General features: G+C 49.6%; 1 protein-coding gene across 2 annotated transcripts in view; it reads right to left on the bottom strand.

Moving 5' to 3' along the window:
* The window catches only part of TRAM2 (translocation associated membrane protein 2), an 82,511-nt gene extending 70,512 nt beyond the window's left edge, over nt 1–11,999 (bottom strand). Inside the window, exon 1 of one of the 2 annotated variants that reach the window (XM_045867009.3) lies at nt 11,722–11,999. In XM_045867009.3, coding sequence (XP_045722965.1) covers nt 11,722–11,841 — 120 coding nt within the window. In that variant the 5' untranslated portion in view covers nt 11,842–11,999. The remainder of the gene's footprint in view (nt 1–11,721) is intronic. The other variant, XM_045867010.3, reaches the window with a different exon arrangement.
* Between the last annotated feature and the right edge of the window lie 6,481 nt (nt 12,000–18,480).

Raw genomic sequence — 18,480 nt, forward strand, 5'->3', positions numbered from 1 at the left:
AGCCACGTGAGCAACAGCCCACCTGGTGGGACTGAGAAGCCAGCACCACTGGTCAAGTTACTCCCGGCTACAGCTGCAGGCTAAAGGTGTGGGACGTGGCCAGTGACAACCTGACAAGGCCACGGCTGTCAGCCTGGCGGAGCATCTGGACCCATGAACCTCAGGGAACAGTGACCGAGAAGCATCTCATTTTCTTTGTTTCAAAGCTCCAAAAATGACCACAGGAGAGCAAGGCATGTCAGCAAATATGTTAGCAGGCTTCCACTTCAGATTTCAGAATCTTGCACAGAATAAGTGTACTTACTGAATGATTAAAATAAGAAAAAGAAAACTGAATGGCAGGTGGCTAAATAGCGTTGAATGAAGGTATTTCCCAGGCTAGATAAGAAGAATGTCAAAAAAGTTTCTTCCACATTTCTTGGGTAAGAACGTACATTTACAACAGACCAACTTTGCCTTTTATTTCAGGGCTATAAAAAAAACCACGGCTTGCCAGAAATTTCTGGGGTTGAGTCATTCTGGATATCCAAATTTTCCCTATTGCTAAAGATTTAGGTATTGAAACTTTAACATTAATCCTTGTGGACAGAAGTGTTTCTAAAAATGTTTGTGAGAGGGGCGCCTGGGTGGCTCAGTTGGTTAAGCCTCTGCCTTCGGCTCAGGTCATGATCCTGGAGTCCCTGGATCGAGTCCCACATCGGGCTCCCTGCTCAATAGGGAGTCTGCTTCTCCCTCTCCCTCTGCCCCTCCTCCCTGCTTGTGCTCTCTCTCTCTCTCAAATAAATAAATAAATAAATAAATAAATAAATAAATAAATAAATCTTTAAAAAATAAATTAAAATTAAAAAAATAAGAATGTTTGTCAGCATACTGTATACCTTTTACTTTCTCTGCAGATAATCATTATGATCAAGCCCTGTACTGTGCTAGTCTATCATGTTAACCTCGAAATCTACAGAAGTTGTGCATATACTAAGTGACACCAAGTATGCATGGTTTTTTGTTTTTTCTTTTTCTTTTTTTTTTTAAGATTTTATTTATTTATTTGACAGAGAGAGAGGGAACACAAGCAGAGGCAGAGGGAGAGGGAGAAGCAGGCTTCCCGCAGAGCAGGGAGCCCGATGCGGGACTTGATCCCAGGACCCTGAGCTGAAGGCAGATGCTTAACCAACTGAACCACCCAGCCACCCCGGTTTTTTGTTTTTTCATTTCTTCATTTCTCTTAAGTGTTTAGTAATGGATAGTCCTTCCAGCTGTCAGCTACCCCAGCCACTTCTCCATTTTAACTCATTTTTCCTTCTGTAATCTTGGGAACCAGATAACCAAGCTTCATAGAACCGTGTGAGAAGTAAGTGTGGGCGGGCTGTGAGCAGGGGTCAGACCCCGAGCGGCTAGCCTAGGTGTGGTGTCAGGGCATCAGTCTGGGGCCATCCTGGGCTGCCCCGGAACGCCCCTCCCTGCATTCCCCCATACCATGCTGCTTCTCAGCTACGTTCCAAACAGAGAAGGTAGCCGCAAAGGGGGTATCTGCAGAGTCAAGGTGTCACCCCAAGGCCGTCCAAGTGCTCAAGTGTAGTAAGAACAACAGGTAGCAGGCATTGGGCACTTAGGCTGTGCCAGGCCTTCTTCCAAGCGCTGTATTTATATCAACACTTCTGACATATTTTATATTGATGCTCCTAATCCTTCCAACAACTGTGTCATATTTTTACTGACGAGTAAACTACAGCACAGAGAGATGAAACCACTTACCCAGAGGACACGGCAAGGACATGGCAAACCAGAATAGAACCAGAGGTAGAACCCTGACCTTAGCCACGGTGATTCGGGACCTCTAACGGTTCCCCCACAGAACCACACCACAAGATACTGCTTACTACTACAAAAACAAACAGAAACAAGCCCTCGGAAAGCAATGTGTGCCCCGGTGTGGTCCACCAGAACTCTCTGTGGTGACGGAAACACTCTATCTCTATCTGCGCTACTGAGATGTGAACTGTGGCCAGTGTGACCAAGGAACTAAACTTTTTATTTCCTTCCATGTTGGTGAGTCGGAACAGCCACACGTGGCTGGTGGCCTGCCGGATGTGGACACAAGTGCATCCACAAGTGTGGACTACTTTTGGTGAGCCAAACACAGATGCTTCCAATGAGAGACAGCATGGGTAACTCACACTTGAAGCTAGGCGCTAGAAGAAGGTCAAGAAGTCCTGCGGCCTCTCTCACAACCTCTTCTCCACTCTGCGCTGGTTTTAATTCACTATCCTAAGTTTGAGGAAGAAAGCCTCCTCTTTGGTCAGAGTGGTGGAAGAGGCTTCCACATGAAGGGGGGGCTCGCAGAAGGAGTGGCTGTAGTCGGCCGGGCAAAGCCTTGAGAGCACTGCTGGGGGCTTGGGGATGAGAGTGGCAGATCACAGGTCAGGTTCCAGACACTAGGTTCACTCTACTGATCTGAGAAAAATAAATAAATAAGCCACCGATGAATGTCCATGTGTATGTGACAAGCACATCACTGAGTATGAAGATCTGCTCGAGCCCAGGGCCCCAGAGGACACTCAAGAGGACCAGAATGGTAAAACCCACAGGGCAGGGCAGAAGACATGGGCCCCTCTTCTTGCTCTTCCCCAGCCCCCTGGGCAGCCTTGGAGAGGCCACAGGGCCTTCGGCTTGAAAGTCACAAACAAAGCCTACCCTCTCCCCCAACCCCAGATGATTCCTTTCTAATAGGAGGATTTTCTCCTTCCCCAACACGGGTTCCACGTCAAACCCAAATTTAGGCTAGAACCTGATTTTCAGCTCAAATAAGAAATGAAAACAAGATTAGAAGTAGAGACGGCTTAACCCAATGGAGGCACAACTTTAGTCTGACTAATCTTAAACCTATGTGGTTGGGGGGAAGGTGCCTCCTTCCCTACCCACCCTATTCTGACTGGCAATTTAAGTCGTATACACATTCCCCAGCCCTGTTCTGTGTAACCACGTGGAAATGGCATGACCGAGACACACAACAGCAAGCAAGTGGGGCCCAGAGAGCCGAGGGGCTTGCATGGGCCACGTAGCTATTTAACGGCAGAGCCCCAGGGAGAATCCAGGCCACTAGGTCTTAGTCCCCAACCCTCGCCACCACGCGCTTCCATGCCTGGGTCAGGACTCAAGCCTCGAGGAATCTGGAAGAGGAGCATGTGTTCACACTTCATGCCAAACCAGAGGGCAAACTGCAACTAAAAAAAAAACAAAACAAAACAACTAACAATCATTCCTTTCTACCTTCCGGGCAACAGTCACAAAATCCATATGAACAAGTGATTCCTTGCCCAAGAGGTCAAAAGTTGATCCAGTGCAAAGTCAGACTACAAACTACATACGCTCTAAACTCAAGAAGTGTTGGGTCTGAAAAGTTCAATTCTGCTCCAAGTTCCAAGCAATTCTCAGCAGGAAACCAGGCATTGTGAAGCAAGCCTGGTGATTTCCTGCAGGACTCCAGGAATTGCTGGAGGGGAGGCCTGCTTACCCCAGGATTGCTCCTTCAGGTCAGGAGCCCCCAGACTGCTCTGCACATTCAGGAAAGGAGCCTGTAATACATCCCTGATACCTCTAAGCCTTAAGCCACATTCTTACCAACTCTTAACGTTATCTTTTGGCAGATCCCACACTGTACCAGGCACACAGACCAGACTGTAAACACTTGCTGACTAACCAGTATGATCCTGTGCATTCTTCAAAGCAACGGGGTGGGGGAGGGGGGGATGGCAGGGAGTGGCAATCACATCTCTATCTTTTGTCTTGAAGTAGGCACGCCCTTCAGCCTCCCCAAAAGTCACAGAAATCTTCCTATTGGGGTGGGACACTAAAAAGTCTCTTTTTAAAACTCCCTGTAAGAAGAGAGTATCTATACCTTTATAATAAAAATAAAGGAACAAACTGATTAATAATACTCTGCCCTGAGGCACCTGGCTGGCTCAGCCAGTAGAGCATGAGACTCTTGATCTCCAAGTCATGAGTTCGAGCTCCATGTTGGGCATAGGGCCTACTAAAAAAAATAATAAAATGAATAAATAAAGTAAAAAAAAAAATACTCTGCTTTTGCAAACTTCAGGAGCTTTATGAAGAAATCCTCACCCTACTTCAAAGACAGGGCAACTGAGGCTCAGAGTATTATGTCCCAGGTATGATCATCACCTCCCTTAACCCAAAAGGAACATTTCAGATCATGCTGGAGTTTGATGGTAAAAATCTCAAGAAATCATATGGAAGAGTTCTTTTTATTTTTTTAATTTTATTTATTTATTTGACAGAGAGAGACACAGCGAGAGAGGGAACATAAGCAGGGGGAGTGGGAGAGGGAGAAGCAGGCTTCCTGCGGAGCATGACCTGAGCCAAAGGCAGACACTTAATGACTGAGCCACCCAGGCGCTCTTGGAAGAGTTCTCTTAACCTCAATTAATAAAGACCTCCTAGGGGCGCCTGGTTGGCTCAGTCGGTTAAGCATCTGACTCGATTTAGGCTCAGGTCAAGATCTCAGGGTCCTGGGATTAAGTTCCACGCTCAGCAGAGAGTCTGCTTGAGATTCTCCCTCTCCCTCTGCCTCAACTCACACGCTTGCTCGCGCTCTCTCTCTCTCTCTCAAGTAAATAAATCTTAAAAAAATAAATAAATAAAGACCACCTAGTACTGGAAATCACATCTGTACATGGGCATGCACGTGTGCACGCACACACATATGCCCAGCCTTTGGTCAAAGCTATAAAGTACAAGAGTACCAGCTGTTCCTCACAAGTTTCTAAATGACCACCACTCTTGTCCTCCAACGACTGACAACCCCACACTCAGGGTGTTGGGTCTCAATAAACCACCCCCTTTCACCAACAGCGGTGGTTTGAGGTTGAGGCCCAACAGTCTGTTTGTAAGTTGCACCTGCCACTTACATCAAGTTCAAGACCTGATTCCCCTCCACAAAGAATTTACCAGCTTCAAGCTACCACGCATCACGTGACCTCTCTGAGGACAAGGACCCCACCTTATTCATCTGCATTCTCAGAGCTCAACACAGGCCTACGGCAGGATTTCAATAAGCAGCTGCCAAATTAACGAACGTAGCACACTTAAGAAAGATATATCAATTGCAATGCTTCCTCACATACCCTTGCATTCAAAGGTAGCATCGAGAATTCCAGCAGGCAGACGTGTAGAAAATTCCCTAGACTTGAGTCAGAAGATGTAGGTTCAAGCCCCACATTTGCCAAAAATTCCCTCTCACTGTCCCGGGCAAATCTCCCAACCTCTGGGAGGCTTATTTTCCTTTTCTATAAACATAGTAGGTGGCTTCTAGGTTTCCCCCTAGCCCTTCAGCTGGTGAAATGCGAAGCAAAGATATGCCCTCGAGCTATGGCCACAATATCAACTTGAGGATAAGGGCAGGGAAAACAGAAAAGCCAGAGGTAGCTCCGCTTACCCAGATGTCCGCGAACAACAGGCAGTAACTTTCACGGTAGGTGAAGCCCCTGCCCGTTCGCCTATGCTCACATGTGGTCCACACGTGAGGGTCCTTCTCTGTGGTCCCTCTCGGGGAGATGCGAATTTCCGTGACTGTCCCAGGCAGAAAAGCCTCCAAGTGGAACAATGACCTGCAGACATTACTTCTGGGTAATAAACAGATTCCACTCAGACAAAGAAAAATAAAGCAGCCTGTGGCTACATTCCATAGACTCCCCTGTTCATGGAAGCGTTAGGGCTGAGCTCTAAATGGGAGCCAGACGTTGCTGAATTCTTATTTTGGCTCCGACTCTAACTCGGAGGGAATGGTCCTTGGCCAAGTCTCTCCTCTGGAAGCCAGGCTCTGGATGGGTATGACAACCCCCATAAACCATCCAGATTACAGGGTGAGGCTAGGAAAGCATTTCACAGATGGAAAGTGTTGCCAACCCCTCAAGACAAATGAGGGAAGCCGTCAAGAGGCAACGTGGCTGGGGCGGAGAGCCACGGAGCAGCGCCTCACCTAACCCTGGGCTCCCGCAAACGCACCAGAGGGCTTCAGGGGCCTCAGATCACCCCCCACCCCCACAATCGGGCTCCACTTCCTCGGCTGAAAAGCAAGGAACGCTGTGGGAACCCACACTGGCCAGAAGAGCTGCCCGCAAAGCTCTTTAAACCACGCAGTGAACTCGCAACGCCAACCAGCTGTGACGAGGTTGGGTTGGGTTCTCCTCTACCACGGGACACTTGAGACAGCGGAGGTAAATCAAGGCAGAGCAACGGACTGGGTAAAAGATAAAGACCGGCTTGTGAAATAAGAAGGGCTGCATCAGGAGCCATGGTAGTAGTTTTACCATTTTCTTTTCCTTTTTTTCCCCCACCCCTTTCTTTAACCATGAGGTACCAATGGATACCAGATACGCAGCGCGGGATGAAAAGGTGAAGAGATAGCATCGGGGCAGTTTCCCACCAAAGCCTGCTCAGAGCGCTCTCGCTGATTAGAAAGCACTTCTGTCGTTTGGGAACTCTAATCCGGTCTTATCAAGCCTCTGGCTTCGTCATTTACCAGGGTGGGAACGGGAGGTCCATCAGCTCTGCCACGGAGTGATTTCTGGGGCCCCTGCCCACGACCAAGCAGATCAAAAGGGAGCTCATGCCTGCCAGAGTGAAGTTTTCACCATAGCAACACATGTACTCTACAAACAGTCAGGACTGAGGAGCTCTGTTGTGACTGGTCCGGACAGTGCCCCCGAGAAACCAACCGGCAACCGAGGGCTCAGACAACGGAGCGAGCGAGAGAAAAGTGGCACCTACTTAGCGTGCGCGGTGGTCTCCTCATGGTTCTGACCCCTCCACACAGCTGACAGGGGCCACCCAGAGACCCACAGCCCTGGTTCTAATGAGCAGGATGTCAGAGAGAAAACAGATGTTCTTGCAAGAGCAGCTGTCCCCCGGGCGCCCTGGGGAAAAGACGGACCCAGTGTCGAGCAAAAATCCCCTTTGGTGAGCAAAATGGCCAGCAATGGAAAACGTAGGGGCCAAGTCTCATGGCAACGCACGTCACATCTAAAATGAAATGCAACCCTGGTGCCCCACGAGCCAGTGTGGTGGTGGAAGGTGTGCAGGCAAGACCCAGCAATGAAGCCAAGAACAGCAGCGATCGGCGTGGTCGTTGAGACCATCGATCAAGCGCTCATGGGCTGGGCACAGTGCCAGGTATATTTACAGGTCTCAGTCTTCATCCTGAAGTAAGGGTCAAAAACTCACTAAGGGATCAACGCCACCTTTCTGGATATCACATTTTGGCCAAGGGAAGACACAGGGATAGCTGATGGGCCATTATGTCTCACAGGTGAGGCTTAACACTTGAGGCTTGACCAGGAGGCTTGACCAGCTCCCAGTTTCTGCTCTGTTGCTCTGATCACTGAGCGATGTGTGTAGAAATCCAACCACAGAACAAGGGCACCCAAGAGAGTAAGTCACCCTTCTCAGTTTCCCTGGGCTAATTTCTCCAAAACACCACTGAAGGATGATGTCAGAGCCTAGAGAGGATGATGCATAAAGTCAAAGCTGTAAAAAAAGCTGTAAAAGCTGGCGGAGAAACATCTTCAAACACGCATTAGAAGGTAGTCAAAGAAATAACCAGTGTGCACAGATGCAGGTCTGCGCCATTGACGAACCTCTCCTTCACAGAAACACAATAGAAGCAGAACTGTTTCACAATGCTAATAAACAGGAGCGGCAGCCTGGCTTCGGGTTATAATGCCGATCTGTATGTCTGGGAGGATGTAAACAGATGCCACGGCGCCCCTGTACTAACAGGACTCCCATTGTATACACCGAAGACACATCATCCCGGCAAGTCAATCACGGTGTCAAGAACAGGGAAGAAGGTAGCCCTACCACAGCTACTTCCAAAAGAAGCAAACCCAGCCACCATTGGAAAAGGTCTCTGGGTCCTGAACCCTTAAGTCATCGCAGACCAAACTGGGAACTGAACCTACAAATGACAGGCCTAGAATTTTAGAAACATTTCCTTGCCACAGAACCAGCAGAGCCTGCAAATGAGCTTTAAAACCAACAAAAAAGTTTCTGTTTCAAAATGACATTTTAGAGGTAATGTATAATTGCTTCCTCTCTGTTCGATGCTCCCCCCCCCTTCGCCCCCGCCGCCTTTTTCTCATTCTCCATTCACTAATGAGAGAGTTTTCCTCTTCCCCTGCCTGTTTCAGTTTGAAACGTGGCACTGAACAGGCCACTGGAAAGCAAAGGGAAAGGGGAGGGGAAGGCTGCTTTCAGGTCTGACGCACGCACACACCCCCCAGCTGGCGGCCCACACCCCGAAGGAGGGTCAGGCCGACTCCACCGCAGCCAGGACTGAAGACCCAAGCCGCTGGGTAGAAAACTCCCACTTGCACCAACTCCCCCGAAAGCAGAGTTAAGAAAGAGAAAGCTGGAAGGGAAGGAGGGGGAAAAAAATAAAGCTCCACATTCCTGACATTTTTTAGCCAAGTGCTTGTGGCTACACAGAACAGCTCTATTCCAAACAGCCTTGCGGAATGGAAAGAAAACCTGGGTGCAGGGCGAAGAACCTGCCCTCTGCCTTGGAAATGGGAGACCGAATTTTAGGACGACCCAAAACTAAACCAGAAGGGAGGAGGGAGGGGCACTTTCATGTGTGTTCCCCAAAGGCAGTGATCCCCAGGGAGGAAATTTGGAGTCAGCCTCTCCCAGAGGATAGAACTGAAGTCCTAGGGTCCTCGGAGCGGGGGGATTAAGGTCCCCCGAAATGCTGGCGAGCTGAGGGTGAGTTGGGGAAGGGTAAGGCACAGGTGAGATGGAGACCAGTCAGGATGCCAGGGCTGCGGTGGCCTGGGGTGGGGGCAGAGGGGTCCAGCTCATAGGCGGGGGCTGGGCGGGGGACCCCAAGGGAGGAGTGGCCAGGAGAGTCACTCTTTGTGGCAAGAATCCTAAATGGGTTTTCCTGACTCAGCTTCTGAATGAAGGAACTCTAGCCCTGCCCAAATTAGAAACCCAAGAGCCTGACGTCCTCTCTCCCTGTGTCCCCCTTCCCTTGCCACCTCCTTCTATTCTCACTTCTAGGAAAAAGCTTGTTAAGGGCTGGACTGCCCCCCCTCCCACATGCATTCCTACATATACACCACATCTCCAGGGGAGAACCCAGAAGACCCTTAAGTAGATGTATCCAGTAAGTCCTGTGCTGGCTTATGAGGAGCCACCCCCGGCTTTACCCCAAATGTGAAGATGCCCACATGTGTCTCTCTGAGGTCCCTAGGACCAACCGAGTTATTTCTGCTCTTTTGGTAGGGAGAGCAGAGCTCCAAAAACCTGACTCTCTCTCCTACCTCCTCAGAGTCAGTTGTCAGGCATAGACAAAAAGGACCTATGTGCCGAACACAGCAGAACACGTGTCCTTCAGAAGGGAGGTTTGGGCATGGCCCTCTCTCTCACATACCAGCATACACCGACAATCCCACAATGTACCTCCGAGGCCCGTTCTAGAAAAGGTGCCCTGCCCTGTAAGCCCAACCGTTGCAGGTCTAAGCTTCTGCAGATAGAGGGTGGCGGGAAGAGGGAGTCCGTCTGCAGGGCATTTCGGCCAGGGCCCTTTCCACATTCCCCCAGCCAATCCCAAGACGGGGAACCGGGGAAGGCATTTTTGTTATTTCCTCCATCCTGTACCTTCCTCTTCTGTCAGGGAGTGGGAGTAAGGGCTCCTAGCACTTTTCAACTCCCACAAAGTCCCAGGTTTCATGCAAAGGACTTTCCACAAGGCTGAAGGCAGGAGAGGGAAGGAGGTACAGAGCTCAAACCCTAAGCAGCTCTTTGAAGCAACGATAAAACCCACAGAGCCACGAGCCTTAGCAACTGCCCGGAACGCAGCAGAGAGGCACAAGGCTATGCGAGAGACCCGCCGGCTGAAGAGTGTGCCTATGAGGTCTACAGCTGTCACGTGTGTCTGTCCAACCACACCCTCCAAGACTGGCGACACGGCATTGGGAGGCCTCTTAGAACGGAGGACAGCAAATAGATACTGAGGGTATGGGCTGCACAAAACAAAATTCTTGTTTCATTAAAGCTAGTACTATGATCAGTAGTAACGGGGCTTCGGCAACAAGCGACGCGTTTTCACATTTGTGGAATCCGTTCTGGCTCTTACTGCTTACATGATCTCAGTTGAACCTTCCAATAACCTTGTGAGGAAGACAGGTTTTACTAACCTCTTTAGCCAAGGGGAAACTGAGGCTGCAGTCAATTTTTCAGTCCGGACTAGTGACAGGGCAGAGACGGGGACCCAGGGACGGCCCTGGCTTGACAAAGTCAGGGTGAATATGCCATGAGAGCTGTGGGGGTGGGGGAAGGAAGGAGGGAGGGACTGAAGGGCAGGAGCCCTAGCAAAAGCTGGAGTGCAGACCCCAATCCTGGTCCCAGGTTTATTTCCTACAGACCCCGAAGGCCAGCCAAAGACGCATTCACACATCCAACCCTGACTCACCACCACGAAAATGTCCCCAGCCTGAGGGCCGCTTCAGGCCCAAATAGAACCCTTGTCATCCACAGAGGGGACACAAGGAACCCAGAGAGAGAGGGACACTGAAGGAGAAATAAGCCACACTAGGAATCCTCCATCTCCAAGGCCGTTTATAAATGGTTACAGCTTCCTAAACCATCCCTGAGAATGCAGATAAGCAACACTACCCAGCAGGGAGGACCAGGCACGCCTCAAAGGAGAGTGAGTTGAGTGAGAGTGAGGGGAGTGTCACTCACATAATCTCACTCTTGAGACAAGATATACCAGAGTAAGCCCTATACTCACTTTCTTCCAGTTCTTCCCACTTTGGATATCACGTTTTTCTCCCTCTCCCGAGCACTCAGTCATTCCCTTGGATTCTGACCCCCAGCAGGCTTACTAAAACTCTGCTTGGTGAGGCCTACACCAGGGCACTGCTGTCCGTGGTCGGACCCCATCCTCTCCACCCCCTGTCCCCCACAGCTCTGAGAGAATCATCTTTCCCCTAAAAGCAGAGAATATCCCTGTCCCTCTCCTTGCCCCTGTAACAGGGGAGAAGCTCTGGCTCCACCACAGATGGATCTAAAGGGACAGTCCTCAGGGTAATAAAGGGTATATGAAACCCGGCCTTTTCGGCAAGGGCAAAAAAAAGGGGGGGGGGGAGGATGGCAGAAGGGCACTGCTGGGACAGGGTCAGGGCCACACGTGAACACCCTGAGCACCTTCCAGAGGTGAGGATGCATGAGACCTGGAAAACCAGGTGGGACGTGGAAAAGAGTCAGGGTCCCTCCCGCTGGAAAAGCCCAGAGGAGCTGGCAGCCACCGCTTGGGAGGGGGAATTGTGCAATGACCGCGGGTCTGGGAGTCTCCGGGCTTGGCTCCCGGACACCAGAAAGGAAACCCCACTGGTTGGGCCAGGGTGGCAGCGCTGCGGTTGGTTCGAGGCCAGCCTTAGGATCCAGGGCTGCAGAGAGCGCTGCAGGATAGTGTGGGTGCTCAAGGGGGCGGCAGAGCAGGGCAAGGCTGGCGCGGCCGCAGACCTGAGGGGTGGCGTCCGGGATGACCAGGAGGCCAAGGGGGCGCAGAGTGCACAAAGCCGGGGTGCAGAGCGCGTACATGGCAGCCAGGCGCCCTGGCTCGGACGAGGACCCGCAGGACCTGCAGGGCTACGCCGGGCGACGCACGAGAGGGGGCACCCCCTCCCCAGTCTCGCTCACCTCGAACATAAGCCCGATGAGGACGCAGAGCACCAAGCAGAAGCCGATGTCCGCATGGTTGTGGATGACGAACTCCTGGCTGAAGAGCGGGTAACTTTTCGTCCTCCTGCGGAAAGCCATGGCAGCGGGCGCGCAGCGGCCGGCGGGGCCAGCACCCTGCGCTCTCGAGCCGCCGCGCAAACTTCTCCAGCCCCGGCCCGGTCCGCCCGCCGGCCCGCTGCCCCGCTCGCCCTCCCGCCCGCCGGCCTAGCGCCGAACAACTTCTGGGGCCCGCCCCCTTCCTCCGCCCGCCCCCGCCCCCGCCGCCCGGAACCGCCCCCGGCCGCAGCCCCCTCCCCACCCGCGGCCCGCACTCGGCGCGCCGGCCTCGCTGCGGCCCCGCCCCCCGCGCGCTTAACCCTCTGGCCGCCGGGACGCGCGGGGTCGGCGGGGAGCGGGGTAGGGGGGAGCGGGGGGGGCGGGGCGGGGCCGGCGCGCGGGGCGGCGAGCGCGGCCCGGGTCCCTGGCCCCGCGCCCCGCCGCATTCTCGCTGCTGCGGCCCGGCCGCCTGCGGCGCGCGGGGAGCAGGCCGCGGGGGGCGCTGACGCCCGGCCTTGCCGGGACAGGAAGTGGGCCCGGGTTTCCCACTTCTCGGCGCCCGCTCCTTCCTCCGCGGGAAGGGAAGGGCCGGGGAGGCCGCGGCCCGGCGGAGGGCGGGGTGGGTCGGGTAGCCGGATACTCCCGGGCTTGCGGGGCCGGGAGCAGCGCAGGTTCGGTGGAGGGAGGGGAGCTGCCGGCGGGCCTTCTCGCTGGCCGCAGCGCCAGGCACGGATGATCAATGAACCTCCGGTCGACCGAGTGTTTATTGAGAGCTTGCAGTGACCTAGGCACGGTTCAGATTGCTGGGAATACGCAGCAAACAAACAAAAAAGACCTGCCCCGGGGGCCCCTGTATGCCAGTGAGGAGAGTGGATGGATGGGTGCAGTTTTGCTAACTTCTGAGACTTTTGTGCTACTATCAATTAGTTATACCCGTCTTACCCAGAGTCTGCCTTAGATATTAATTGATCTGAAGAAAAAAAGAAGGCACTGTCTCCTGTAAAGTTTCTATTTAATATTAAGTTTTAAAAGTACTCCTGGAAAGGACAAAATGTATTTTTAACAAATTAACTTATGTAGGCAAATATTGGATTTATGCCTACCAGTAATGAAGGAGTCAACTAATCACTTTCTAGATGTGCGAAAATGCAAAATGAACAAAGAACTATTTAATTCCTATTCTCCTTTTCATTAGGTCCAGAGTTATTTCACTTTTAAGTAAATATGATTTCTTAAACATGGCACGGTGTGGGAAATGTGATTGAGACTGGACTTACCTTGATTTCCTAGATAAATTTTACATCTGAAGTTTCTTCACTCATCAGTATTTAGATACAGTCTTTGGTCTTTAATTTATCTGGCTTCAGGAAATGGGAAAATATTGCCTACATTGGACTAAACATTTAACTTCAAGACTGACCTTTCTTAAAGTTGGACCCGAGTTTCATGAGGAGTAGAAAGATCAAGAACTCCAGAGCATCTTAATTTTCCACCTGTGAAAAGGTGTTCCTATTTTCAAACGGCAGCCACATCTGTCAGGTTAGAATTAGAATACCAGCATTTCAGATGGTTCAACCTAATACTTTCCTCGTGTTTCCCCATGACCATTTGTAGAGGATATCGTGGTGGGAATTTCTTGCATAAAGTGGGATATTGCCAACCTCGGCCTGTATTCAGGCCAGAAGTCCTAGGAGATAGTTAGGGATTATAACCTCCAGGTTTGTAAATGAGAAACCTAAAGTAAAGGGGATAGCTTAGTGCTCATACTGATGATTGCCAGCCCTGAGTCCTTTCAAATGCAATTGAACAGTTAGACAAAGCGTTCTTAGATGCATGGTTTGATATTCATTACCTTACAACCCCATGGAGGAAGCACTAGATGCCTACTTCAGCCATCCCAGCCATCTCTAAGTCCTAGTTTCAAAACCATCTTCAACCCCAGACAGACCTCTTCCCAACCCCTCATCCAGTCATGGATCCTATGAATCTCAGCACCTCAGAACAACCTCCCAACAACCCCCCGCCCCCACCATTCTTTACCTGGCCCACACTAATTACCCATAGATACCCTGCCTCCAGTATCTCCCCCTTTAACACACCATTCCATTAGAAACATCTATTGAGCACCTACTAAGTGCCAAACACCGTGCTAGTTACCAGGGACAGAAAGATAAGACAATCCGTGTGTGGTGGTTTTAAAATATGTCCTCAAATTCTTTGATGCTCCTCCCTTCAAGAAGTGGTGATTAATCCCTCCTCTTGAATGTGGGCTGGACTTAGTGGATCACTTCTAACAAATAGAATATGGCATAAGTGATGGTGTGTGACTCCCAAGACTAGGACGTGAAAGACATTTTGGTTTTCCCCTTTCTGTCTTAGGTCACTTGTTCTGGAGGAAGCCGGCTGCCATGTCTGAAGTCAAGCAGCTTTTTTTTTTTTTTTTTTAAAGATTTTATTTATTTATCTGAGAGAGAGAATGGGAGACAGAGAGCATGAGAGGGGGAGAATCAGAGGGAGAAGCAGACTCCCCGCTGAGCAGGGAGCCCGATGTGGGACTCGATCCCGGGACTCCAGGACCATGACCTGAGCCGAAGGCAGTCGTTTAACCAACTGAGCCACCCAGGTGCCCGAAGTCAAGCAGCTTTATGGAGAGGTCCACATGGCCAAGAACCAAGGCCTCCTCCCAACAACCAGCACTAATCTGCCAGGCTTGCCACCTTGGAAGCAGATCCTCTAGCCCTCGTCAAGTCTTTAGATGACCGCAGTCCCAGCTGACCTTTTGACCGGATTTGGTGACTGCCTTTTTTTTTTTTTTAAGATTTTATTTATTTATTCATGAGAGACAGAGAGAGAGGCAGAGGGAGAAGCAGGCTCCCTGGTGAGCAAAGAGCCCGATGAGGGACTCAATCCCAGGACCCTGGGATCATGACCTGAGCCAAAGGCACATGCTTAACCAACTGAGCCACTCAGACACCCCTGGTGACTGCTTTAATTTAAGATCTATTAAGAGTTAAAGGAGTCAAAACTTAAGGCCGGGATGATATAAATGACGGTGGCACCATTAAAAAAAACTATGTGGGGGCGCCTGGGTGGCTCAGTCAGTGAAGCGTCTGCTTTCGGCTCAGGTCATGATCCCAGGGTCCTGGGATCGAGCCCCGCATAGGGCTCCCTGCTGGGCGGGAAGCCTGCTTCTCCCTCTCCCACTCCCCCTGTTTGTATTCCCTCTCTCGCTGTGTCTCTCTCTGTCAAATAAATAAATAAAATCTTTAAAACAACAACAACAAACTGTTGGACTGCAGTTAGGGAGGGAAACTCAGAATTAAAGGTATCTGGTTCATCTGCAATGGGACTACTCAAGCCGTGAGGTTAAAAGTAAGCGATCCCGGGAGAGTGTGCTGAGTGAGAAAAGGCCTGAGGGCAGTAGAGTCCAAGGTGGGGAACCTCGAGCTGAGAAGGGAGGAGGAGAAAAAAGGAAAGTACAGGGTGCAGGAAGCCAGGACACAGTTCACGAGGCTAGGGTAAATCGGGCAGGATGCAAATAAAATGAAGCCCCCCGATGCACTCATTATGGCCTCTGAGAGCACCCTTTTTTTTTTTTTTTTGAGAGCCATTTTTAACTGGACCTTGGAGTGGGCTTAACCGTGGGTAGAAGATGAGAAAAGGAGGTGAGAGAGTAGTCTATTCTTTTGAGAAGTTTGGTGAGGAAAAGGGAAATGGATGGTGTCTTGGGGGATATAGAGGATCTAAGGCAGGATCTTTAAATTACATATATATTTGGAGATTGGAGTCTGTTTGGAGAAGAAACAGGAGAGAGAAGGAGGAACTGAAAATACTGTAAATATTAATCCTAGAGATCATTGAAGAAATCAAGGAGAACAGCTCCAACCATAAGGGGAAGAGGGAAAACTCCTCAGGCTGGGGCAAGGACCTAAGAATGGGTGAATATATATATAGTTACATCTGGAGGTGGAGGAAATAATTAGCTCTCCTGTTTCTATTGCACTTTACAGTAGCCCTGTGAGGGAGGCAAGATGGTTATTACCAAGCCCTGTTGTTGCTCTTCTGAGACACATGAATGACCAAGGGCCACATAATTAGTGGGTAGCTGAACCAGGACTCAGACCAGCAGGTCAGCACAGGGTTCCCTTTGCTAGACCATCCTGTTAGCCTTTCAGGCTTCTTAAAGTGTGGCACTGATCAGGGCCATACCGTCTGTCTCTCCACCTGTCCCATCATGGCTGCTGATAATTCTGCCACACCAACTGTTAACTAAATTGGAGTAGCCCCTCTTTCCAGAACAGACCATGTAGCTTCCAATCTTTATGTTTTTGTTCCCCTCACAAGGCCTTTGTTCGGTGTCCCTTTGCCAAAATGGTAACTGTCCTTCAAGATAAAGAGCATGTATCTCTTCCTTCGCCAAGCTGTCTTCAGGGCACTGGGCTGGAGGCACGTGCACATCTCTCAGGTAGCAGCAATCAGTGTATCTGTCTATGAGTTTTACCCCCCACCCCCGATAGTGTCACCCTTCAGGGCAGGAATCTAGCCATTTGCTCTCATATTCCAACAGCACCAAGCATAAGAATCCCACATAGTATGTTCTCACCAAGTGTTGGTTGAATGAATGATTGAATGAGAGATGCTGTTGCCTGGGCTGGTATAAATGTAACCATTATCCCCAACAAATGGAAAATGTATTTTCTCACATACCAAGAAGTCCTAAATTAGTTCATTCCCAGAAGTAAATGATTCATCGAAAACTAGGGTCTCACTATCTTCCCATTTTGCCACTCTGTTTGCTTTTGTCTCAGATTTGTCCCTCATGGTTACAAAGTGGCTGCAATAGCTCCAGGCATTCTTTATTCATTCCTTCATACAACAAAACCCAAAACTCAGACAAGAGGGAGAGGGACGTTTTGAAGAGTGAAGAAAACTTGCCCAGAAACCCCAGACTTCTCCTGATGCCTCACTGGCCAGAATTGCATCCCATGCCCATTCCTAAACCAGTCATTGGCAAGGTGAATGGAATTAACATAATTGGATTAACCTCACCAGGGAGACCTCCTCAGAGAGCTGGCAGAAATTTCTCACCTCCTTTGAAGCTCTGGCTACCCCTCACTTGAATAAAATAAGAATTCTGATTGCAAGGAAAAGGGGAGAATGGGTGTGGAGCAGGCATCCAGAAGGATCTGCATAGTGATTTTTTTTTCCTCTATATATTTTCACATCTTTGCCTCACAGGACACACAGCATTCTTGTCCAAAGCCATCCTTACTTTCTGGTTTCTTGCAGAAGGAACATGAACCTTGCAAATGTCATACCCCTGGCAGTTACTGTTGCAATGTCTGGCTGAAGGGTCTCCAGCTTGACAAAGTGGACTGTGTGTGCTCTGGTAGCGCAGCATATTATATCAGACTCAATACCACCTTTGGCCAAAGAGTGAGGCTTCACAGCTATCAGAGCTTCTTGCCCCCAGTATCACAGCAGTTTAGTCAATCAGTGGTATACAAAGGGCAGGGCTGTAGGAGTGGTCGTCCCTGGCAGCAAGCACTAAGGAGCTGCATGGTCTATAAAGAATTTTAAAACAATGATAAACCTCTAAATGCAATGTGGTATCCTGCATTAAACCCTGAAACAGAAAAAGGACATTAGTGAAAACTAATGAAATCCACATAGCCTGTAGAGTGGTTAATAGCATTGTACCAGTGTTAATTTCCGTGTTTCGTTAAATGTGCCACGCTTCTGTAAGCAAGGTGAAAGATTTATGAAGATTCTCTATCCCATTTTTACAACTCTCTTACAAATCTAAAATTATTTCAAAAATTTAAAAAAAAATTTTTAATGGCAAAAGTACCTAAAAATTGGATATGCTTTTTTGTATTATCACCATGACAATCCTAAACAATGTTAGTGATAAAAGCACCTGCCCCCTCACCCAAGTGTTTTGGTTCTAAGTTCTAAGCAATCGTTGTAGCTGTTGTTGAGTCTTGATAACAAAAATGTAAGTTCCAACTCAGCACATTTTTATTATTTATGTTTTGATAAGCATTGCATTCTATATGCAGGTTAATCCTAGTAACTCTCATATATACAGTCGACCCCTAATATATGGGGTCTCAGATGCACCCGTTTTTTTTGAGTAAGTTCATATCCAGCTACAATCATCTGAGCTTGTTTCTAGCCCAGTCATATCTTCAGCCCAAGGGTACTTTAGAAGCTTGCATTTGAACCACAAATTGGAAACAATTCCAGCACAGTGATTTTACAGCTGAAGAAATAGTACGTGTGGCTTCAGTTCTGTCATTCTGTGTGACCACTTGCAGCTTTTATGTATGTTTAAAATTTAAAACAGTGAAACAGTGCAACATGCCCTTATTATTATTTGTTTCATGTCCTGTGTCATGATTATTTCTGAATTTTGTTTTCATGTCAAGGAGCAGAGAGTTAAAAATGATCAGCTCCAGGGCGCCTGGGTGGCTCAGTTGGTTAAGCGACTGCCTTCGGCTCAGGTCATGGTCCTGGAGTCCCTGGATCAAGTCCCGCATCGGGCTCCCTGCTCGGCGGGGAGTCTGCTTCTCCCTCTGACCCTCCCCCCTCTCATGTGCTCTCTCTCATGCTCTCTCTCTCAAATAAATAAATAAAATCTTTTAAAAAAAAAAAATGATCAGCTCCAGGCATTCAATA

The sequence above is a fragment of the Mirounga angustirostris genome, unplaced genomic scaffold (assembly GCF_029215605.1).
Source record: "Mirounga angustirostris isolate CCGP_5_RB_7025 unplaced genomic scaffold, mMirAng1.0.hap1 SCAF_8, whole genome shotgun sequence".
Taxonomy (NCBI): Eukaryota; Metazoa; Chordata; class Mammalia; order Carnivora; family Phocidae; genus Mirounga; species Mirounga angustirostris.